Here is a 25,758-nt window from a genome sequence, read left to right on the forward strand (position 1 = left end):
AAGACAAAAATACTGCTGTGATTCTAGTTGTTATTGTTGCCAACTGGGTGGGAAAGAAATAATCCTGGCTTGAAATACAGGGAGCTCTCAAAGCAATTCTCTCTGAAGGGCCAGGCCCTTCCTAATCCTTTATTTGATTTACTCTGGGAGCTTTAGTGAGAAAAGAAATAAGAAAAACATCTGATGGATGGAAGGTCAAGGAAGCTAGTGCAATAATATTTTCATGTTCTTTGCCCTGTTGACTTTTTAAAAGATAAATGTTATTATCTTTTTCTACATGAAAAATACATACACAATATATAAAATTTGGAAAATTCATAAAATAAAAAGGTGAGAGGATGAGAGTCTTCCATATTTCTGCTCCCCAAAAGATAATCACTGGTTTCCTTTTGAGACTTTTTTTAGTTCTAGGTTTTGAAAAGTGTATTTACATAGTCTTGACCACATTGTAAATTTAACTTGTTTCTGAGAAACACGTTTTACTTTTTACTTGTTTTATTTTATCTTGAAATACACTTTTTAAGTGATAATAACTGAAAGACTGATCACCATTATTCTTTGAATATATGATTGTGCTTTAGTTTGAGTAACAATAGGTTGGATGTTTTTGGGATTACTTCCTTTAAAACCAGAAAATGATAGCATGTAGATTTTGCTTACAAAAAGTTAACAATTAGCTTGTGTTCATACAATCTTAATATCTCAGAATGTTTTATTTTGTCAGCCAAAAACCTAAAATATTACCTAAGAGGGTTGGGCCCAGGCCAAGGACTACGGTAGAAAGTCAGAGCTCTATAATCCCAAAGGAATATAATTAGTCCTATCCTCAAGGGGTTTCAAAGCTCTCTGAAAAGATTTTCCTGAATTTATGAAAAGCTTTTCATAATGGAAGTTATAAAACTAATGCAGATAATTACTATGTTTTAAAAAATATAATGGATAGAACTTAAAATATTGAAACTGTATTACAATAAAAATAAGTTACATTGCAAACAACACTCTCAAAAAAAGTGGCAAATAGCCTAAGTGTTTAAAAAGATATAATTAATAATAGACATTGATTTCATGAAAATAAAAGGATTTTTACTATTCCAGAATTAGTTGCTTTTGAAGGTTGAAGTCACAGGAGAAGGACAAAGATGTTTATCATAGAGTATTATATAATAATAATAATTATTATGTAAAACTGGAAGTAACCAAAGTGTCCAACAGGATGATGATGGATAAATACATTATGGTAGTCACTTTCCATGAAATATTTTGCAACCATAAAATATGATATTTAATGATGCATTTTCAATGACATGGATAAATGTTTGCACTGTAATATTAAGTGATAAAAACATTGTGATGGATGTCCATTGCTTCTGCATTGCATATAGTTTCCTTTTTAAAAATGAGATCATATATCACACTGTACATACTCAATGACAGCCTGCATTTCTATGTGTTTAATATTATAAGTTTTTAGAGCCATTATTTTTCTACAACATGATTTTTTAAAATATTTTATTTATTTATTTGAGAGAGAGAGAGCATATGACTGGGGGGAAGGGCAGAAGGAGAAAGGGAACGAGGCTCCCCACAGATCAGGGAGTCTGACTCGGGACTCAATCCCAGGACCCCGGGATCATGATCTGAGCCAAAGGCAGATGGTTAAATGGCTTAGCCACCCAAGTGCCCTCTACAACATGATTTTAAAAGATCATAGACTATTATTCCATGTTTGGACACCTCATTATTAACTTATCCTATTTTTTATTTTTGGACATTTAGACTTTCCTTTTAAAAATAATGCTTTGAGGGGCAGCTGGGTGGCTTATTGGTTGAGCATCTGCCTTTGGCTCAGGTCATGATCCTGGGGTCCTGAGATCGAGTCCTGCATCAGGCTCCCCACAGGGAGCCTGCTTCTCCTTCTGCCTGTCTCAGCCTCTCTGTGTGTGTCTCTCATGAATATATAAATAAAATCTAAAAAGAATAAAAATAATGCTTTGAATATCCTTCTTTCCTTCTCCCTCCTTCACTCTTCCTTGATGCTTTTCTCTCTTTCTCATCTTTTCTCTCTCCTTTAAGCTGAGTTCTAAAAAGTTGAATTTGTATTATCAAGAAGTATATACATTTTATGTCTTTTTAAAAGATATATTTATTTATTTTAGAGAGAGAGCATGCAGAAGCAGGAGGAGGGGCAGTGGGAGAGGGTGAGAATCTCAAGTAGATTCCATGCTGGAGTCTGACTTGGGGCTTGATCTCACAATCCTGAGATCATGACCTGACCCAAAACCAAGAGTCAGATGCTTAACTGACTGTACTACCCAGGCACCCTGTAAATATTGTTTTTCTTACTGTTTCCACGTCTTAAATTGAGAGATTCCTAGAAACTTGTTCTTATTTTTAGTTCTCAGTGTCCACCTTCCCTCCCTAATGCCTGAAGAATGAATACATCAACCCCAGACCCAGACACATTCTCAACGAATGCTGTTTAGCATGATAGGACAGTCGCCTTGAACTTGGCTTCCATTTCTCTTACTCTGTTTACCAGAAGTTCACTATGTGCTTGGACCCTTACAATCCTTTCCTTTCTTTCTGCTGTCCAAGATCAGGGAAGCCTCTTCATGTTGTCTGTCTATATCGTCTCACAATTTGTAGCCTGTTCCCAGCTCTACCAACCAGAATTTAATGCTGGACTCTCAAAGTTGCATGTTTTTCAATCAAGGGGAGTGGTTAGTCCAGTTGTGCGGGTTTACTCTACAACTGTGAATTATCCAGAGAATTTCTCTAGAAGTTCCTCTTCAAACCCTTGAAGGGTGGCACCCCATCCCATAACGTGTTTGAGAGGCATAAGCTAATGCACCATCTCTACACTTGACCACGAATGAGGGCTACAAAAGTTTTCCTATATAAACAACTTGATAAATGAGATCTTCGAGCTGGAGATCTTTAAGTTGTTCTACATAAAGATGGTGGCACGTTCTGGTCTGTTCTAAGGACTTTACAGGGTAATATCACCTTCGTGATGCATCACTATTCTGAAGATGTATAGACATCCTTGGGACAGAACCCAGTTTCTTTCTTTTTTTTCAATTGATTTTACTTATTTGACAGAGAATGAGAGAGACAGAGTGAGAGAGAGAGAGCAAGTAGGGTAGGGAGAGGGAGAGGCAGAAGCAGACTCCCTGCTAAATGGAGAGTCCAATGTGGGGCTTGATCCCAGGACCCTGGGATCATTACCTGAGTAGAAGGCAGATGTTTAACCAACTGAGCCACCCAGGTACCCCTGGGATCCAGTTTCAACATTTTTTTTAGCATTCCATCTTGCCAAATGGTGTGGTTTTAGACACAAAGGGTTCCACACCCACTGAATGGTACCGCTAAATAAACCTGAGAGATGGTTACTGTAAATGCCTGTGCCTAATAGTGAGTCTTACTCTGTCCAGCAGATCTTGTCCAGAAGCTCCTTCATTGTCATGTGGTCCCACTCCTCCGCAAGAGGTGCCTTCCATGGGGCATCACTGGGAATCTACACTCAGATAAGGATTCAGAGGGGGGGAAAACCAATGTAATTTTCCATTTCAAATAACTGTTTCAAGAGTACTAAAAACTCTCCCTTGAAGAAGGAAAATGTAGGCTTCCCAAGTTCCCCCATTAATGACTTTCATGGCACAACCAATGTCTCTGTAGCTTTCCTGTTATAGATCTATGCCTCTGGATCCATACTTAATTAATGGTAACACTTCCTGCACAATAAATGGAGGCTATGCTGAAGTTGGGCTGTTTCCAGATATTGATGGCTAAGTCACTCATGTGGAGAGAACATTCATAAGTTCAGCTCTTTGACAAGGGTCAGACGGCTGCACCAAATCATGCCTAAACTGGAGTTTCAGGTCAAGCCCTGTGTGTCCTTACTTAGGCGCTGCGGGGCTGCGCATGGTGGTGATGCAAAGACCTCAGGAGTCTTATTCTGCTCTGTTCTAAGGACTGTCTGAATTAGAAACATCATCCTAGGAAGCCTGAGTGATGTATGATCTCCCCTCTCACTGGTGGATACAACCAGCAGTCTGGTGGGCATCTCATTCTTTTAGCGGTTAAAAGCCAGTTCATTTGCTCACTCCCTAAACCTTTACTGAGAGATTTTGTGTGCTAAACAACACGAGAGGCATTGCTCATACACTGTCCCTGCTTTCTTTGAAGGACTAAACTTATTATGAAAAATACAAATTCAGTCAAAGAAGCTTTAGTAAGCTTTACCTCTCGCCCCATGTCGTCCATCGTCCTCCAGAGGTTGTTATGATCTAGGTATGCAATTGGGTTCCATACAGGTGGGAAGGGGCCCCTGAAGGGGTACGATTTGCCCTGTGGGATACAAAGTATTTTTATTTATTTAGTCATTTATTTATTTATTTATTTATTAAGATTTTATTACTTTAGAGAGAGAGAAAGAATGCGAGTGGGGTGGGGAGGGAAGGACAGATGAGAGAGAGAATCTCAAGCAGACTTCCTGCTGAGCATGGAGCCCAACCGGGACTCGATCCCGTAACCCCGAGACCATGACCTGAGCCAAAACTAAGAGTTGGACTAACTGAGCCACACAGGTGCCCCCAATCAAGCTATTTTTAATAGGAAGCATTTACTACAATGTAAAAATAGTTAAATGTCTGCAAGCAAAAGCAGATATACACCTAATATATGATATACACTTAAGGGAGTATCACACACACTTGTGTCCTCAGAGAACCCTGCTTAACTTTTTAGCATAGAGATTTCCATCTCAACTCTCTGTTACCTAAATAAATTTGGTGCTAAAAAATCCCCCACAGACAATAAAAGAGTTTCTCTCAGCAATCAGAACCCTTACCATGTAAGACTGAAATGCCAGTGCAGAAGTTAGGTTACCTAAAGCAATCCCATTTTCCAGTGATACTTGCAAATGCCTCAGAGTGAGGGGACCCTATGTATCAGGAGCATCAGAAAAATACAACTCTAAATGTTATACGAGTTAGAAGAGGATGAATAACCAATCGTAGGAATGCAAACATCCGTAGGAAGAGCCACGAAACAGAGCCCAGCAAGCTTTCCCAAGGAATCAGAGGTGCTACATCAACACGGGAATTCCCAGAGGAAGCACAAGCTTAAAGCAGAAAGAAGCAGAAAGAAGAGACAGTTTAAAGCCTCTTCTGGGGACATATTTGCACTCCCTGGTTCTTCGGGCAGGGTAGAGTGACCTCACCACAGAGATAAAGGGCACACATTTCTCCAAAGACTGATAATAAGACCACCTGTGAATCGTTTCTGGGGGTTTAACTCAATGCCAGTTAAGGACATGCACAAAACCCACTTTGGGTCAACCTGAAAACCGATTCAGAAGTCAGGCTGTGCAATCCGACATCATCTTTCACCCAACTTGGAATAACTCAAGTCCATGGTCAACCAAAATGTCCCCATAACTCTGACTCATTCAGCAAAGATTCAACTCCTATTGATCTTGTAGGCTGACAAACGTGTTGTGAAATGAGAAGAGATTCAAGTTCATCTGTGTATTCATCCTGTGGCCACGTTGGTCTTCGCTTGCCAACAAAGCCGTAAGGTCCTCAGGGAAGTTTTAAGATGCAGGCTTACTTTTCTTCTTGTACTGGGTAGGGTTCTCCAGGGAAACAGAACCAACAGGATGTGCGTGTGCACAACTGTATGCATGTGTGTCTGTGTGTGGGGGGGAGCAGAGTGTGAAGGGGATTCATTTTACAAAATTGGCTCACACAACTGTGGAGGTTGAGCAAGTCCAAAAGCTGCAAGGTAGGCCAGCAGGCTGGGGACCCAGAGAAGAAAACTGCAGTTCGAGTCCAAAGGCCATCTGTGGGCAGAATTCCCTCTTCCTAGTCAAGGCCTTCAACTGATTGGATGCGGCTCACCCACGTTACAGAAGGTCATCTACTCTACTCAGTCTACTGATTCCAGTGTTAATCACATCTAAAAAATACCTTCACAGAATCATCTAGGATAGTGTTCGATCAATTTTTCTGGGTATTGTGGCCCAGGCAAATTGACAAATAACCATCATTCTTTTTAATCAACTTTATTAAGGTATAATTTACATACAATGTAACCATTTTAGGGCAGCCCAGGTGGCTCAGCGGTTTAGCACTGCCTTCGGCCCAGGGCGTGATCCTGGAGACCAGGGTTCCAGTCCCACATCAGGCTCCCTGCATGGAGCCTGCTTCTCCCTCTGCCTGTGTCTCTGCCTCTCTCTCTCTGTGTCTCTCATGAATAAATAAATAAAATCTTTAAAAAAACAATGTAACCATTTTAATGCACAATTTTGGAAGTTTTGACACATATATGCACCTACCAGGATCAAGATATGAAACACTCCCATCACTCCAGAAAGTTCTCCCTTGCCTCTACCCTGCCAATTCCTGCCCCCTCTTTTTTTATAGTCATGCAAAAAAAAAAAAAAAAACAGTAACTTTATTTTTAAAAGATTTTATTTATTTATTTATTTGAGAGAGAGAGAGCATAAGCAGAGAGAGAGGCAGAGGGAGAGGGAGAAGCAGACTCCCTGCTGAACAGGGGATGTGGCACAAGGCTCGATCCCAGTACCCCAGGACCATGACCTGAACTGAAAGAAGACATCTAAATGACTGAGCCACCCAGGTGCCTCAAAATAATAACTTTGATCTGTGGTCACACAAGTGTTACTTCTCGTTTGTTAAGTTTGCTCCTCTTCTTTCAGTTTTATTGAGATATGATTGACATATAGCTCTGTGTAAGTTTAAAATGTACTATATAACTACGTGGCTTTTAAAAAATGCTTTATTGAGATATAATTCACATACCATATCATTCAATTTGCAAGCTGACTTTATTTTTTATTTTTATTTTTATTTTATTTTTATTTTTTTTGTTTTCAAGAATTTTTTTAATAATAAATTTATATTTTATTGGTGTTCAATTTGCCAACATACAGAATAACACCCAGGGCTCATCCCGTCAAGTGCCCCCCTCAGTGCTCGTCACCGATTCACCCCCACCCTCCACCCTCCTCCCCTTCCACCACCCCTAGTTCGTTTCCAGAGTTAGGAGTCTCTCATGTTCTGTCTCCCTTTCTGATATTTCCTACCCATTTTTATTTTTTTAAAGATTTTATTTATTTATTCATGAGAGACACACACAGAAAGAGAGAGAGAGAGAATGAGAGAGAGGCAGAGAACACAGGCAGAGGGAGAAGCAGGCTCCATGCAGGGAGCCTGATGTGAGACTCGATCCCAAGTTTCTAGGATCACACCCTGGGCTGAAGGCAGGCGCTAAACCGCTGAGCCACCAGGGCTACCCGCAAGTTGACTTTTTTAAAAGAAGTTTTGTATTTATTTACTTTAGAGAGAGAGTGAAGGTAGGGGCAGAGGGAGAGGGAGAGAATCTCAAGCAGACTCCCTGCTGAGCACCGTGACCAATCCAAGATTCAATCTCATGACCCTGAGATCATGACCTGAGCCAAAATCAAGAGTCAGATACCAACCGAGTCACCCAGGAGCTCCTGCATGCTGACTTTTTAAAACCCCGTGCTCATGCCTATATCAGAGTTCAGCACATAGAACTTAGTGGAAATTTGCGGATCTATGGGCTCACTCTCCACAAAGGACATGTGGGTCTCTGTTCTAGCTCTGCCTCTTCTTAAGTTCATTGACAAAGAAAAAGTGAGTTGCTTAATATTCTTGGGGCCCCAGATATCAGTGCTTCCAAGTCAATATCTCTGAGCCCCATCATCTTCCTCCAGGAAGTATGCCCAGATTATTGTAAACCGATGAGTTACAATACAGATTATTGTACATACAGAAGTATGCCTGGATTATGGTAGCAGCTGGGTGACTCTGACTTCTCAGAGTCCCAGAGCCTTCCATCTGCCACTAACTCCAGGGCACCAGCTTCCTGCATTTTATCGTTCTGTGTCACTCACCAGGATCTAAGCTGAGAGCATGGGCTCTGGAGCTAGCCTACCTGGGTCAAGTCACAGCTCTGCCACTCACTAGCTGTGTTAAGTTGCTTAACCTATCTGTGCTTCAGTTTACTTGTGTGTAAAATGGAACAACAGTAACTACCTCATAGATGGGCTGGAAAAATTGAGTGGACCCACATAAATCACTTTGAACAGTGGCAGGCAGGTGGTAAGTTCTCGATAAATGAGTTATGGCTGTAGTCGTTACAGTTGTTATCATAACCTTTGCAGGCCTAGGACCTGTTGGCATAGAATGCTGGCACCTAGTAAGTTCGCAATAGATGTTTGATTTCATTTTAGCAGTGTGACCTTGAACTTGTTATTTGCTTGACAAAGCAAATGTCCTAAATTCCAAAATTTGGAATGTCCTAAATTCCAAAATGACCTTTGGTACTTATGCTTTGTCTTAGTCCTTTTGGGCTGCTATGACAAAGTACCATAGACTGGGGTGCTTAAACCACAGGGATTTATTTCTCACAGTTCTGGAGGCTGGCAAGTCCAAGATCAAGGTGCTGGCGGATTTGGTTTCTGGTGGGGGTGGCTTCGTAGTTCAGAGACGGCCATCTTCCTCCTGGGTCTTCTTATGGCAGATGAGACAAAGGGTCTCCCTGGGATCTCTTTTATAAGAGCACTGAGCTCACTCACGAGAAGGCTCCAACCTCATGATCCAGTCACCTCCCAAAGGCCCCAGCTCCCCATACCATCACACTGCAGGTTAGGATTTCAACATATGAACTTGAGGGGGGCCACGCTCAGTGTAGAGCAGGTGTGTTACTCTACTGTTAACTTCCTTCTTTTGCAGTCTGCCATTGAGCCCAGACTTGCTCGGGCCTTTGCAGATCCCCACCAGCAGAGTACTGCCAACCTCTGATCCCCTTCCCCTCATACACACCAAGGTACTTAGACAAAAGGGGGTGAGGGATGGAACTTCAATAGTGAAGAAGCAAGCCAGCCTACCTACCAGGGGCAGAGTGCATCCAAGACGGCCATACAAAGACATCTCGCTGGATTCCTTAGGGTGGCCGAAGGGATCAGAAACTCTGCCCTCCCCTCCAAGGCGTTCTTCACCTTTTCCCAGAGCCAGCACCAGGAGTCAGACTGGAATTCTCAGTTTTTGAAACAACTGTCTTCACGTTCCCAGGAGTGGCCATGGCTGTTGGCACAGACCCTGCCAGTGTCAAGGCAGACACCATCTAACCACATCTGCCGGACTCGCACCCTTCTTCAAGTCGTGGCTGGGGATTTGTGGCAGAACCAAAGTGTTTGTGAGACCAAACAAACGCAAAACGCCTGAATAACTGAATTGTTTGGCTAAGTACAGTTTTCTTCCCCTCCATCTTGGTCCTAAGGGGTTTTTCTTCTTCCCATGTAAGGGGTGACTATTCAGTCTGCTTGTGTGGGTTTTTTTTTAAGATTTTATTTGTTTATTTGAGAGGAAGAGACAGAGAACGAATGAGAGCACAAGAGTAAGGGGAGGGAGAACCAGACTCCCCAGCTGAGTGCAAGCACAATGCGGGGCTCGATCCCAGGACCCCAAGATCATGACCTGAGCCAAAGGCAGACACTTCACAGACTGAGCCACCCAGGCATCCCTCAACCTGCTTGTGCTTTTCTCTTTCTGTCAAGGACACGAGTGTGTGGGGAGGGAGACGGAAGTGTCTGGCAAATCCTCATGAACCATCCACCGGCCAACAAGTACATGCTGGTGCCTAATATCAAAATCCTTGTGATACAAATTGAGTGAGCATCGTAGAAAGCACCATGAGGAAGAGACACTACCACAGAGATTCTGGGATTTGAGACCAAAGCACATTGTCCTATGGGCTTTCTGGAAGAAACAGTGGAAGGAAGTCAGGGGACAAACATGATATAGAGGAGTCCAAGCTCTTTGGACTCTTTGGTCACTTCAGGGAGGTTGGGTGCTTGTGAAGAGGTAAGACAGGGCTGAAGGGCATATGTTCCTGCTGGTGGGGAGAATGTGAAGCCCAGGAGTCATGCTCGATGTGACATGTCGTGTGTGTGTGTGTGTGTGTTTTATCCAATATAGAAATTTTAGATGACAAACTATAAAGAAACAGTAAGTATTCATAATCCCACCAAGCAGAAATCTATTGTGGGTATTAATATTTCAGCTATGTTTCTTTCATTTTTTCCCCTATATTTTATCCATTCTACACTTGAGGGCCTATTTTACATACAATTATTGCCTGGCTAGTTTCCAGTCAATATTGTGTCCTAAATATTTCCCATGTCATTTGTTTTCTTGATAAGCATACTTCCCTTGACTATTACATGATATTCCATATATGCAGACACTGGCAATTTCTCAAACTGTGATCCCAGAACCCCCTCAGGGTCCCTAAAGTATATTCAGGGAGTCTGTGAGGGTCTCCCTTTTCCAAGCACACCTGCAGGAAGATATACACTTTTGCATATCTTTTTCACATCTGGCTTGATGGCAGAGAGCTGGATTCTCATTTCTGCATTAGCATTCAATCTGTTGCAGTATGTTGTTTTGGTTGAAATGTATAGCAATGCCACTCACTCATTTTTTTTTTTTTTTTTGTTTTAGAAACTATTTTTTTTCCGGGATGCCTGGGTGGCTCAGTGGTTGAGTGTCTGCCTTCAGGTTCCTGGGATCGAGTCCCACATCAGGCTCCCCATAGGGAGCCTAATTCTCCCTCTGCCTATGTCTCTGCTTCTCTCTGCATGTGTGTCTCATGAATAAATAAATAGAGTCTTTTAAAAAAAGAAACTACATTTTCATACACATATGTTAAATTGTCATCAGGTTATTACTGTTATTTCAGGTGAATTAATATCTAAAAAAATTTATCAGTTTTAATTTCCAATATGATAAATTTAGATAGAACCACATGAGCAAAAGCTCCTTGAGGTTCTCAATAACTTTTAAGAACGTAAAAGTGTGAAAAGCATTGGAATAGAATCTCAGGAGAAGTGATACAGGATGGTCTTTAAGAGGTCAACAGAACTGATTCAAATGCACTCTGAAACTTGATCGATGTGTGACTGTAGGCAAGTTGCTTGACATTTGTGCTGTTTTAACTGTGAGTTTGGAATGATGGTACCCATTTTACAGGGGCATTGTACGAATTAGGCAAGTTTATACATAGCAAACAGGACTCCCACTAAACAGATGTTGCTGATGGTTTTGTGAGCATGATAAACGTCCTGTCATTTATACAACCACTTCTTACCTATAAATCCACATCCACGTTTTTTATTAATCTCCCTTGGATAAATTCTTACATCTAAATTCTTGGCATGAAGATTTATGTTTGACTTTTAATTTTTAAAACATTTTTATGAATTAAAATATTTTTTCATGGTTCCAAAAGATATATATATATATATATATATATATATATATATATATATAACATTCTATCCAAGAACAATAGAATACACATTATCCTCAAGTATGCACAAAAGAATCCCCTGGTTAAATCAAGTAAAAAGAGACAAGAAAAATATTACAAATTTAAGAAGACTGAAATCCTACCAAGTGTATTTTCCAACCACAATGGTACAAAATAAAGACCAACATTAAAACAGAACTGGAAAAGCTACAATGCAAATATTAAATATTTAATATGTAAACATTAAACAGTACACTACTGCACAAGCAAAGGGTCAAATAAGAAATCAAATGGCAAATAAAAATATGTCTCAAAGCAAAAGAAAAAGGAAACATGATATTCCAAAACCTATGGGATGCAGCAAAAGCAGGAGTTTGAGTGAAATCGATGCTATAAATTCTTGAATTGGGAAAAAAAGTCCAAATTAACACCTTACCGTGACACCACAAGGAACTAGAAAAAGAAGAAACTTAGCTGAAAAATCAGAAATAAATAAAAGAGAGACCAGAATAAACAGCATAACATTGAAAACCATGGCCAGTTTTTCCAAAAAAATAAATAAGTGAAGAAAGTTGGCAGTGCTTTACCAACCAAAAAAAAGAGAGAAACCTTAAAAACCAAACTGAGAAATGGAACACAGGACACCAGATAACCACAGAAATCCAGAGTGTGATAACAGAGTACTAGAGACAGTTATATACTAAGGAGTGGGATCACTTAGAAAAAGAGCCAGAACACTTCTAAAACTGCACAAGTTACCAAGATGGAATCTTCAATCTCGAATCCAAGAAATAGGAACTCTTAGACCAGTAACAGGAATGAAAGTTGAATGAGGAATCAAGACTTTTGCAGCACAGAAAAGCCCAAGACCACACGGTGTCATTGGTGACTTCTACCAAACACTTAAAAAAAAATAATGACAATCTTTATCAAAATCTTACAAATAATGGAATAGAGGGCACTCATTCAGAATCATTCTGGGAGGCCAGTATTACCCTGATACCAAAGTAAGATAAAAACAATACAAGGACAAGAAAGTCTAGTTTGTCCAATACAAGTACTGCTTGATAAATATTTCTTCACTCCCCCACTCTCGATCTGCAGGTGTCTTTAGGTCTAAAGCGAGTCTCTTGTAGGCCACATATGTTTGGCTTTTAAAAAAAGATTTATTTGAGAGAGAGAGGGCCAGATAAAGAGCATGAGTGGGGGGGTCGGGTGGGGTAGAGGCCTAGGGAGAATCAGGCTCCCCGCTGAGCAGGGAGCCCGACATGGGCCTTGATCCCGCCATCCTGGGATCGTGTCTTGTGCCGAAGGCAGATGCTCAACCGCTGAGCCACCCAGGTGCCCCTGGACACGGTCTTCTGCCTGCATCACCACATGGTGAAGCCGGAACAAGGGGCAGACAGTGGCTAGGTTTTTGCAGCCAGCCAGAAGCTCAGGAGCACACGAAAGGCCTGGAATTGTCCAAGTAGGGAGAAATGGGGAAGATGGGGGTGGAGATGGTGAAGGTATTCAGCAAAGCCCTACGAGAATAATAATAACAAACAACAATGACAACAGCTAACACAGAGTGTGTACTCTGTTCAAGCCCTTTTCTGTGCTCTTTACATGTGTTGATTCATTAATCTGCGCAATGACCCTTTCAGATGGAGAAACTGAGGGAGATGAAATAATGATCATTTGCTCTGGGTCTCATAACTAATAAGCAGCAGCAGGATTTAAATTCAGACACTCAAAGGCCAATACTCTTGATCACGAAGCTTCCCAGCCTCTTAATTGTAACTATGAAACATTATGGGGCTAACAGTTTTCATTAAATTATTTAATTTAGGGGTGCCTGGGTGGCTCAGCCAGTTGAGCGTCTGCCTTTGGCTTGGGTCATGATCTCAGGGTCCTGAGATCCAGTCCTGCGTCTGGCTCCCTGCTCAGAGGGAATCTGCATCTCCCAATTCCTTGCCTGTGCCTTCCCCTGCTTGTGCTCTATCAAATAAATACATAAAATATTTTTAAAAATTATTTAATTCTCATAACAACCCAGCGAGTAAACTGCTAATTGTAGATTTCATTTTATAGATGAGTTCTGAAGCACAGAGAGGTCGAGTAACTTGTTCAAGGTCACACAGCCTATATGTGGTGGAAATAGAATTTAACCTTGGGTTCATGTATTTGGGGCTCAAGGTCTTACTTAGGTCACTGCTCTTCAAGCCACTGCTCAGTTGACTTAGAGAAGGTCTGTGGAAGGTCGTTTAGATCTGGCAACCACTTGAGATTCTCAAACCAGACAGAAGCTAATGGTGTGTTCAAGGGCCAGTGGGATCTTTTACGTGGCTGCCCCTCCTGTTCCCAGGCAGGGACCAGGCTGGCCCATCCTCAAACAGTTGCCATGAGCGCTCATTCCCTTACTGATTCAACAAGTATTTCCTGAGCACCTCCCGGTGCCTGTGCCCGTTCCAGCTCTGGGGCGGAGCAGTGAGCCACAGCAGACACGAGTCTCTGCTCTCCTGGGAGCTTACATTCTCATAGGCGAAAATAGGTGCTAAGCAAAATAAAAAGAAAATCACGTGGGACGCCTGGGTGGCTCAGTGGTTGAGCGTCTGCCTTCAGCCCAGGGCATGATCCCAGGTTCCTGGGATCGAGTCCCCCATCGGGCTCCCTGCAGGGAGCCCGCTTCTCCCTCAGCTTGTGTCTCTGCTTCTCTCTCCGTGTCTCTCATGAATAAATAAATTTTAAAAAACAAAGAAAGAAAATCACGAAGTACATTAAAAGGTGATGAGAACTATGAAGAGAAAGGGAGCGGGAGAGACAGAGAGGGCATGGTGGAGGTTTGGGGTGGATTGTGATTCTAAGTAAGGCAGTCAAGAAAGGCCTCGCTGAGGAGGTGACATTTGAGGGGAAGGATGAGAAAGAGGACAGAGAGGGAAGCACACGACTGTCTGAGAGTGGGGTGGGGGTGAGGGTGACAGCTTTTCAGATGGAGGCCCCCGCAAGTGTCCTGGGGTGGGCATATGAACGAACTTCATAAGGAGCAGGAAGGAGGCCAGCAATGTCTTCTCCCTTCTACAGGGATGTGCCCTCGCTCACTGGAACAATCCGGGCTCCCGAGCCAGTTTCTCAAGGCGGCCGCCAAGGAGATGGCCTCTGTGCTCTGGCCAGGGAGGCGAGTGTCTCTGATCTTAGCGGCCCATGGTCACCAGTGCGTGGTTGCAGCTTCTTTCCTCCAAGGTTCTTTGCCTTCAGATCTCCATCTGTGCGCAGCTTGGGACACTTCCTTCAAGGAGCCTTCCGAGATTCACCCCACCCCACCCCCACTCAGGGCACTAACTAGAAAGTGCACTCCATTTTGAGCCCCTACCATATAAGCTTGTACCTGCCCACGTCACCTCGAGAGTATTGTCTACGTGTTCCACATGGGCATCTCTTCTCTTTCCAGCTCCTTCGGGGAGGGATCAATCATTTGCACCCTCCCATAACGTTTAAGAGTGTTGCAGATGCCATCGGTGTTTGACAACCTTTGGATGATTGGATGGATGAACGGACAGATGGGTGGGTGATTGGCTCAAGAGAGCTGTAGATGGAATGTATGTGTGTCCAGACCCCCCCACCCCCCCAAAATTCATATGTTGAAACTTAGCCTCCCAGTGTGATGGTGTTAGGAGATGAGGCCTTTGGGAAGTCATGGGGTCACGTGGGTCCTGCCCTCACAGATGACATCGGGGCTCTTATGCAAGAGACCCTAGGGGACTTCGGCCACGTGAGGACGCAGGGAGAAAACGGCGATAGCAAATCTGCCGGCGCCTTGATCTTGGACTTCTCGGCCTCTAAAAATAAGTTTTGGGGCGCCTGGGTGGCTCAGTGGTTGAGCCTCTGCCTTGGCTCAAGGTTGTGATCCCGGGGTCCTGGGATCGAGTCCCATATCGGGCTCCCCACAGGAGACCCTGCTTCTCCCTCTGCCTGTGTCCCTGCCTCTCTCTGTGTCTCTCTCATGAATAATAAAATCTTTTTTAAAAAAAGAAAGAAGTTTCTGTTGTTTACGAGCCACCCAGTCTCTGATATTCTGTTACAGCAGCCTGAACTAAGGCAAATAGTGTAAAAAAACAAGAAGAGGAATTCTTTAGGGTCTGAGACAGAAATCTGACTGAATGTTTTCTAAACAGAATCCAAATTACTTTTTTCTGAAAAAAATTAAAGTGCTCCAAGTAGGAAGCAGAAGATTGTAACTCTCTCCCTCCCGCCACCCCCAAAGACCTAATCAATGTCTTTGTCTTCTTTACCTTCATAATCATTTGTAAATACACCTGCCAATGGAGACAGACCCTGAGTGCCACAGAGGAGAGTCTCCAAAAATAGCTCACCCATTTACCTCAAAAAGAAAGTGTGTTGAGAAAGACGCCCAGGTTTTTGTTGTTATTGTCATTGTTGTTTTAAGATTTTATTTTTAAGTAATCTCTACATCTAACGTGGGGCTCAAACTCACAACCCTGAGATCAAGAGTCGCATGCTCCAACGCCTGAGCCAGTAAGGCACGCCTTAGAAAGACATGAAGTTTCGTGGCTCTAATCCTGTGCCACTTGTATCAGCCATTTCCAGCCATATCACATTGCAAACCATCAGGACACACCGTTGATGCCAAGGGTTGTTTCCAAAGCAGAAAAATGTCCGCAGCTAAAATCTGTTTCCCTGTGCCAATTTTTTTCAGTCTGCGAATTAGGAGACACATAAGTGTTCATTTGATCAAATAACACAAGCATCTAAAATAACCCAATACAGGGATCCCTGGGCGGCGCAGCGGTTTGGCGCCTGCCTTTGGCCCGGGGCACGATCCTGGAGACCCGGGATCGAATCCCGCATCGGGCTCCCTGCATGGAGCCTGCTTCTCCCTCTGCCTATGTCTCTGCCTCTCTGTGTGTGTGACTATCATGAATAAATAAATTTTAAAAAATCTTAAAAAATAAATAAATAAATAAATAAATAAATAAATAAATAAATAAAATAACCCAATACAGGGCAGCCCGGGTGGCTCAGCGGTTTAGCATCGCCTTCGGCCCAGGGCGTGATCCTGGGGTCCTGGGATCGAGTCCCACATCAGGCTCCCTGCATGGAGCCTGCTTCTCCCTCTGCCTGTGTCTCTGCCTCTGTGTGTGTGTGTGTGTGTGTGTGTGTGTGTGTGTCTCATGAATAAATAAATAAATTTTAAAAAAATACTTGGTTCTTTGGGACACCTGGGTGGCTCAGCGGTTAAGCGCCTGCATTTGGCCCAGGGCGTGATCCTGGAGTCCTGGGGTCGATTCCCACGTCGGGCTCCCTGCGTGGAGCCTGCTTCTCCCTCTGCCTGTGTCTCTGCCTCTGTGTGTGTGTGTGTGTGTGTGTGTGTGTGTGTGTCTCATGAATAAGTAAATAAAATCTAAAAAAAATAAATAAAATAAGATAAGTCAATAGATACTATCCCTTTATTTAGGGCATATAATTTCTGAACAATGTATTACCCAACATGTACCAGCGCTAGCAAAGTTCCAGAGTCCTCTGGCCTTGAATAATGTGCTTTTCAAAAATCAAGACAGCTACCCAGCGGCTTTAGCTCCTCTAGGAGAAATGTTGGCTCACATAAAAGGCTGTGCTATCACAATGCTAGGGATTATATGAAAGCCAAAAACTTGAAGCAGAAGTTGTCAGCCTTCTCTGGGACAAGGGCCCCTCTGAAAATCTGTTGAAAACCATGGACTCTCTCCAGGCAAGTGCACACATACAGACAATTCTGCTGAAAACACCGAGTGGGCTTGAAACTTACCCGTGGGCCCTTCCCCAAGAGTGCAGGAATTTGGGATTAAAAAAAGGATGATGAGAAAGCCAAGAGTCGGCAAGATGAAGGGGCAACCGGAACCCTCACCCTCAGCTGGTGGAAGTGTAACATAGTCAAACCACTCTGCCAAACTGGCCATATTTACTCAAAGCTGTGTATCTTGCGTAGCTTTTGATCCACTTCATGATGCCCAAGAGGATGTTTTCTAAATAATACACAAGAATGTTAAATGTCCATTCACTGTCGTGCAGATGAATAAAGTGAATTATATTCCCACAGTGGAGCACCACATAGCGATGAGTGGTCTGCAATTACCCATTATGAAATACATGAACTTCGCAACACAAATTTACAAAAGAAGCCAGACCCAAAGATGACAGGCTGTATGATCCCATTTATATAAAGTTCTATAATGGGCAAAATTAATCTACAGAAGTAAAGAAGTCAGGACACCAGTTATCCTTGGGGACAGTGTCAGTAAGGGAGCATGAGGAGGCCTCGGGGGGCCAACCATGTTCTATGTCTTGGTCTGGGTGCCCACTTCATGGCTGCGTTCACTTTGTGGAAATATGTCAAGCTGTACATTTATGTTTTGTCTCCTTTTCTGTAGGTATGTCGTACATCAATACAAACGTACATACTCTGAATAGACGAAAAACCACTGAACTGTACACTTGAACTGAGAGAATTGTATCATATGTGACATATCTCAATGAAGCTGTTTTTAAAAGATGAATGGTTGAGGGACACCTGGGTGGCTCAGTCGGTTAAGCATTTGCCTTTGGCTCAGGTCATGATCTTGAGGTCCTGGGATTGAGCCCCGCGTTGGGGGTTCCCTGCTCAACGGGAAGTCTGCTTCTCCCTCTTCCTCTGCTCTTCCCCCCACTCATGCTCTCTCTCTCTCTCTCTCTCTCTCTAATAAATAAATAAAACCTTTAAAAATATATACCTAATCCCTCTACACACAAAAATAAGTAAACAAACAATAAAATGAAAGTATTAAAAAAAAATCGATGGTTGATGTAACTTCTGAATGCAGGGTGAGGAAGGTTAACAGCCAGAAAAAGAGCCCCGGAATTTCTTTAAAAACGTAGATCCATGGACTACTTGAGTAGATGGGAACTTAGGGTTTTCAACATGGCCCAGCCAGCACCAATCTACTGTTATGGAGAAAAGCTTCCTGCCCAAGCTGATGCACTGGGATGGCATCCATCTCCCAAACTAAGGTCCCTTCCCTGGAAAGAAGTGTTCAATATCCACATTGACTGTAGGCAACTGACTTCTTTGGGAGAGATAAAAGAGGAGGTAGTTTAAACAGTGAGTTCTTTTTGGATTCCAGTTGTATTTAGAGTAGTCATCATCACTGGCAACCTAGACATTGCTGATGTCTGTGTCAGGCTGGCAGTGGCTAGTCTTCCCTGAAGATGGAGATTCACAGTTGTCAGAGTGCAGAATGGCTGATCCCAATGGCTGTTGATGTCTCCCAACAGAAGATACTTTTTTTAAAAATGAAGATCCATTCCTTCTTTAGCAGATGGGCTTTAGGAGCACCCCACGTCATCTCCAGTGGTCTTCAACAAGAGCCTTGTCTGTCAACAGGATAGCTCTACTTCCCCTCTCGTATAATATCTTTTTTGTTGTTGTTGTTACATCTCTGTGTTTTAACTACTGACTGAAATGGCCCTTCAGGGAGTCCAGAAAATTTCACCGCTCCATTCTATTCTTTTCTCTACCTGCCCCCCCCCCCATCACTCTTACTGGTCAGAAACCAATAATTCGGGCAGCCCGGGTGGCTCAGCGGTTTAGCGCCGCCTTCAGCCCAGGGCCTGATCCTGGAGACCTGGGATCGAGTCCCACGTCGAGCTCCCTGCATGGAGCCTGCTTCTCCCTCTGCCTGTGTCTCTGCCTCTCTCTCTCAATCTGTGTCTCTCAAAAATAAATTTAAAAAAAGAAACCAATAATTCATTCATCTCTGAATCCACAGACTGCTTAAAATCGGTTGCTTAGGGTAAAAAATCACCCTTGATTCCTCTTTTTTCTCCCAACCATACATAATTCATTCAGTCATCAAACACTGCCAGTTCTACATCAAAATGTATCTAGAATCAAACCCCTTCTCATCTTCTTCACTGTTACTTCCTTGGTCCAAGCCACTACCAGCCCTTGCCTTTATTACTGCATGAACTTCCTAAATTCTCTATTTTCCACTTTGGGCTCCCAGAATCTCCCAGCAGCCAGAATGAGTTTTTGATAACATATAACTAGAGCATGTCACTCTCCTGACCAAATTCTTCTAATGGCGTTTCATCACACTCATCAGAAATCCAAGGCCCTTACCATGGTCAGTAATACTTACATACTTCTCTTTCCTCATCTCCCATCCTCCTCCCTTTATTCAGGTCACATTAGCCTCTTTCCTGTTCTGTAAACACACAAAGCTTTTACCGGATACTCACGTGTCTACTCCCTCATTGTGTTCAAATCACTACTCAACTGTTACTTCCTCAGAGATGTTTTTCCTGGCAACCTTTATTATTCTAACTAGCAAATGAGATTATGTGATATAATTATTCATATGTGTGTTTAATGCCTCTTCCCTCTGGAATGCAGACCCCACAAAGGTAGAAATTTTGTCTTTTTCATGGTTGTATTCCTGCTACCTATAATGGTATTCATTCAATGAATATTTGATGAACAAATAAAGATCTGATACTATGTTTATTTGAAGCCATGGTTAGAGGCTAGAGGAGATACACAGCAAATAGTAATGATGCCAAGAGGGCAGCTGTGCCTTGATTATGTGTCTGGAAGGTGTTTGTGAATTCTTCATTTAAGATGTCAGGTCACTGCCCCATGGTGATTACCACCGAGTCTGTCTTGACAGCGATCACCATTGACCACAGGGAGGTTCAGGGTAGTGAGAGGGAAAGGTCAGCTGTACACCAGGTGCTCCTGTTCTGTTAGGGTAGGGGAGGTACAGTGGAGAAGCATAACTGTAGAGAAAGACCTTCCAGGGAAAGAGCTATACACCCCACTCCTTAAACATCAGCACCTTTTACAATTATGGGCTCCTTTGCATAAAGCAACTGCTTGGTTTAATTAGGCCATGCCTAGTAACAACTACCTTTTGGTAAGTACTCACCATGTGCATGGTACTTCACATATATCATTCTTAACCCTTACAAATATTTTGTGGGGTAGGTTTTGTTTTTATTTTATTTATTTATTTATTTATTTATTTATTATTTATGAGAGACAGAGCATGTGCATGTGAGCGGAGTGGGGAGGGGCAGAGAGAGGAGGGGCAGAGAGAGAATCTTAATCAGATTCTACGCTGAGCATGGAGCCCGAAACAGGGCTTGATCTCATCACCTCGAGATCATGACCAGTTCTGAAATCAAGAATCAGATGCTCAACCTACTGAGCCACCCAGGTGTCCCTGTAATTGTGACTTTAGAAGCCCTAGGCAGGGACGCCTGGGTGGCTTAATGGCTGAGCATCTGCCTTCAGCTAAGGTCATGATCCCAGGGTCCTGGGATTGAACCCCACATCAGGCTCCCTGCAGGGAGCCTGCTTCTCCCTCTGCCTATGTCTCTGCTTCTCTCTGTCTTTCATGAATAAATAAATAAAATCTTTTTTTAAAAAAAAACCCTAGGCAGAGAGACAAAGCAAAGGATAGCTACCAAATTAGAACTAACACTATATCTAGCCAAATGATGAAGAGAATCAAAATCATCTTACTGATAGGCTTGTATGGGCCCAAGAAAAATCTCTCAGCATCTTAATTTTAAGTGCTACTGACACTGGGGCAATTTGTTCTTTCATTCAGTAAAAATGTATTAACTACAAGGTATGAAACAGCTACCATGTAGTGCTCTGAAGAGACAGAAATGAAATAAGACACAGTCCCGGGCTCAAGGAGTTCCAAAAGTTCAGTGGCACATGGCTGGCTACATGGCTGCGTATTGCAAAGCCCCTTGATGGAACCCTGAGTTTTTTGGGGAAAGGGAGGTATTTCATAAACAGCACAGTTAGCAGGGTTCACGACTGCATCTATCCTATTCCAGACACCCCCTATGCATCTCTGCCCAGAGCCATCCTGTTAGCAAGATGGCAAGGTCTACAGATGCCCCATAAGTAAAGCTTGGCCTAGAATTACTGAAGAGAAGAGTGGTCTACCCAGTGGTCCATGTGGTGGAGGCTATGATAAACATGCCCATCTCTCCAGTCAGAGCCAAGAGGGTTATTTCTTCAGCTGCTAGCATTATTCCTGGCAGGCAGCCCTTGGTTCTTAGCCCCCTGAAGAGATTACCACAGCTGCAAAAAAAACAAAAAACAAAAGCAAAAAACAAAACAGAAAAACAACCCACTTTGTCCAAGGTTAGACCTTCTCTGGGGAGCTCACTTCCAATGACTGTGACATATGGCATAAAGCTCTTGTCCTTCCGTCCCACTCAGGACAGCTCTGAAGGGCTGTCCCATCTCCAGAGTTCCTTGCAAGGTTGGCTGAGGCTTCCAATGAAACTATATTACAGTTTGACTTCTACTGGCTTTCCCTCCTATCCAAGCTGTTGAATTCCAATGCACTCCCTAATACTATTACTTCCTGCATGCTAATCTCATGAAAAACTTGTAGAGCCAAGCACAGTGGAACCTCATCTGAGGAGAGGAATTTTCTGGAAGTAGGCTTAGCGGGGAGGTCCTAATCTTCTTCTCCATGATCCTCACCAGAGACTTGCTGTTGGAAATGGGAAATACAGCCATAACTGCCACAAACGTAGTCAGGTGTACAGACCAAAAGGGTTCCGGAAACTGAGAGCAGAAAGTTTGTAACAAGCCAAAGCTCCTTTTGACATCATAGGTCATAGTTTAAAAATCCCATCAGTGTTCACATGAAGGTTTGTCCCAGGAACAAGAGTTAATTTGCCATCTTACAAATGTTTGCAAGGACTTGAAAAAAAAATAAGAAAACTCCTATGACATGTTTTGAGTTACTTAGAAAAGAACCTTGGAGTAAAAATCCACATGATCTCCAAATTCCAACGGCTCTTGAACAAGTCTTAATATTGAGATCGTCTCTTCTATGCATTTGCGGTTTTTCACAGACAAAAAATGTAAAGTGCTCATTAAAATAGCCATTATTAAAGAGTTGTAAAGTTTCATGCCTGTATAGACATGCTATGGTTTGGAAAATTTGCTACCAAAGTCTGATGTTGTGATAATATATATTCAGTCTTTGTCCTCAATTCCTGGTCTGTGAGACCTTTGGAATTTCCTGAGTGATATGGGTGAAAAGAGCATCATTTGTTATTCATAAAAGTCCCTTTTAAACCATAACTAAGGTTATGCTAAGGAGGTGACTCTTGGTGGCCCCCAAAAGCTTTAGGAGGGTAGCTGGTTTCCAGAGGAACCAACCACGTGATTAGAAGCTTGGACCTTTGTGTTCCTAGACCTCTGGGCAGGGGAGAGAGTCTGGAGTTTGATCTAATCACCAACGGTCAATGATTTAATCAATCCTGCCTAGCTAATAAAGTCTCCACCAAAAGTCCTAAACAAGGGAGTTCAGAGAGCTTCCGGGGTGGTGAACAAGGAAGGATCCATCCATATACTGGGAGGGTGCCCCCCTCTAAACTCCAAGGGAATGGAAGCTCCACTACTCACGACACTGCTGGACCTTGCCCGATATACCCATTCATCTGCCTGTTCATCTGTATCCTTTATTACAAACCAGTACTAGTAAGCAAACTGTTTTCTCTGAGTTCTGTGAGCCATTCTAGCAAATTATCATACTTGAGGAGGGAGTTGTGGGAACCTCCGATTTACAGCTTGTCAGTCAGAAATACAGAGGGCCCTGGACTTGCAACTGGCCTCTGAAGTGGGGGCAATTTTGTAGGACTGAGCCCTCAATTTGTGGGGTCTATGCGAACTCTGGGTCATTCGTGTTAGAATTAAATTGAATTGTAGGTCACCCAGTTGGTATCTGGAGAGTTAAATAATTGGTGGGTGTGTGGAAAAAAAAAAAAAAAACCTCACATATTTGGTGTCAGAAGTGTCATGAGCAAAAAAATAGTTCCCAGTAAGAGGTAACATGATTTTTCAGTAATTGAATTATAGGGCAGTAAGGAACTAAAACCAAATACAATAGCCTTAGCAAAAAAGGGATATTTGGCTTAACCACAATCATTGCAAAGCCTTATTTTAGGATATTCAGACACCAGACATCACTTGAAAAAGATCAATTTTTGTCCCCACATACGTGTGATTAGAGGTAAGAGCATAGCCTGTGATGTTCAACATGCGCTAGGTAACCACAGGAACTCAGGCAAGTGAACTCAATTGTATGCACCTGTAAGGGCCCAGAGCCGGCCTCCCTGAGATGAGCCACTTTGGCATGAACATTATTTTGAGTTAAAAGCAATCCAAACCCACAGATTCAGGAAAAGCCCTTGACCTCTCCCTCAAATGCCTGCCTGTACCAGGAAGAGAGCTATTGACAGAGATTCCCTTTTACCTAAGTTTAGGGCATCATAGAGCAGTCTTTTCTCAAACAACTCCTTTCACCTTCCTATTAATAGTCTTTCTCTCATTTGTATCCTCCAGCCCCTACCCTTCTCCTTAGCTCATGTAAGCTTCATGTTGCCTAGCTGTGCTTGGAATTTTCACGTCTGTGTGGATTCCCCATAAGTACACATGCCATTAAATTTTATTTTCTCCTGTTAATCTGTCTCATGTCAATGTGATTCTTAATCCAGCTAGAAAGCTCTTGAAAGGCAAAGAAAATTCTTCCTCCTCGACACACTTTTCTATAATGTGGGTGTAAACAGAACCAACATCATGGTGTGATTGCTAGCAGTGAGTGAGATGATGCATACGCATCTCATAACAGAGTATCTTGCACATAGTAAATGTGTAAATACTGAAGAATATCATCGCTACTGTCCCTACATGTTTCCTTCCACGAAAAGTATTGCTGCCTATCATATCTTGGGCCTCCCATGATGGGAGGCTCTCTGGACTCTCTGTGGGAATCCCACTATATAAGCGACTGGTGACTTTGTAGCAGGAGGCACAAAGCTTCCTGCCCTTAACGGCATCACTCAGCATTTTGGGATTTACCGGCAGAAAAATCCGTTTCTGACTGCTTACCCTAGCACCCTCCCATCAGGGAAGGTGCTCATCCAGTCCCCTTCTCTGTCAAGCCCTCTCTGAACCTCCAGGGACTGGATCCTGAATGCCAGCCTCAGAGAGCAGCTCTGCTAATCCCCAACAACTGCACCACTTTCCTAGCCCAACTGCAGCCTCCCTGGGGTCACAGGTGCCAGACGACAGGTGCATCCCTGATCTTTCAAAGATATTATCCAAATGCTTTTGATGTTCCTAAACTGTATAGAGTAATGAGAAGATGAGAAAGCTCTTTGTAACCTGGGTACACAGACACGGTACAATATAAAAGAGGAGAGAAAGAGAGGGAGGGAGGGAGGAAGAGAAGGGTTGGGAGAGCGAGAGCGAGAGAGAAAGAAAGAGAGAGAAAAGGAAGGTAGGTAGGTAGGGAAGGAGAGAGGGAAGGGAAAGAAGAAGAAAGAAAGAAATTAGGACTTCTAAATTCTTTTGATTTTTCTCAAAATAGACTATTTCTCAAAATTATTATCTTTGGGTTAAAAGACTACCGTTTTGAAATCTTAGGATATGTGATGGTCTAAGTCTGGAACAAATGTGTCTTAAAAAGGCAAATTATCAAAAATAATTCCCTCCTAAAGAGTTTCTCTACCGCATAAGACATATATGTGTGTGTGTGTGTGTGTGTATTCATTTTATGTATTATCATATTCACTTTTCATGACCACACTGGAAGGTAGAAACTAATAGTTCCACATTATAAACTAGGAATTGAGGTTCCTAGGAAGCAGTAAACTACACATGGCCAGGGGCCATGGTGAATTTGCTAAAAGCTCAGGACTCTGACAGAGGTCTGTGATTCCAGACTTAGTCTGTATTTCTCTACAGAGAGGTTCTCACAAGATGGAAATTCAGATCCTTAACTGTCCCCACAACTTGCTCTGTACTCTCCTTTGAGTAACTCACGCAGTTCCAAAGTCAGCCTCTGATCAATACTGGCACAGACACCAACCTTTCACTCCATAAACTGTTTGAGGAAAATGCCTACTTTCTCTAAGGATATAAGCCAAAACAACAATCGGTTCAGATGAGCCAGAAAATTCCCACCCCCAAAAGAAATTTAATGCTTTGAAAGAAGAACTCCACTTTGAAATAAATCAAAAGGGACTTCACACATAGATAGAAGGGTTTCCTTGGCCTCCAAAGGAGCTTTGCTGCTATGAACATTAATCCCTTGCATTGAAACTGTGTTGATTTAAGGGAGAGTCCCTTGGTGAGACAGTGAGAGGGATGCTGGGCAAATCCCAGTTAGAGGAAAATTTGGGGTCTCGTGGAGAGATCATGTGGCAGGAGAAATCTGGAGTGAGATTCAGATAAATGAAGAGGTGAGACTGGCAAAAAGGCAACCTGTGAATTGTTCATGGAAGACACCCTGGAGACACTTTAAGGAATTCAAACTTTATAAACTGCACTGAGATGAA

General features: G+C 42.8%; 1 protein-coding gene across 1 annotated transcript in view; it reads right to left on the minus strand.

Moving 5' to 3' along the window:
* Positions 1–25,758, minus strand: part of MAOB (monoamine oxidase B) — a 118,164-nt gene that overhangs the window by 31,614 nt on the left and 60,792 nt on the right. The window contains 2 exon segments of the mRNA NM_001002970.2: positions 3,426–3,517; positions 4,246–4,350. Of these exon segments, the coding sequence (NP_001002970.2) occupies positions 3,426–3,517; positions 4,246–4,350 (197 nt within the window).

Source organism: Canis lupus, chromosome X, assembly GCF_011100685.1.
Source record: "Canis lupus familiaris isolate Mischka breed German Shepherd chromosome X, alternate assembly UU_Cfam_GSD_1.0, whole genome shotgun sequence".
Lineage (NCBI taxonomy): Eukaryota > Metazoa > Chordata > Mammalia > Carnivora > Canidae > Canis > Canis lupus.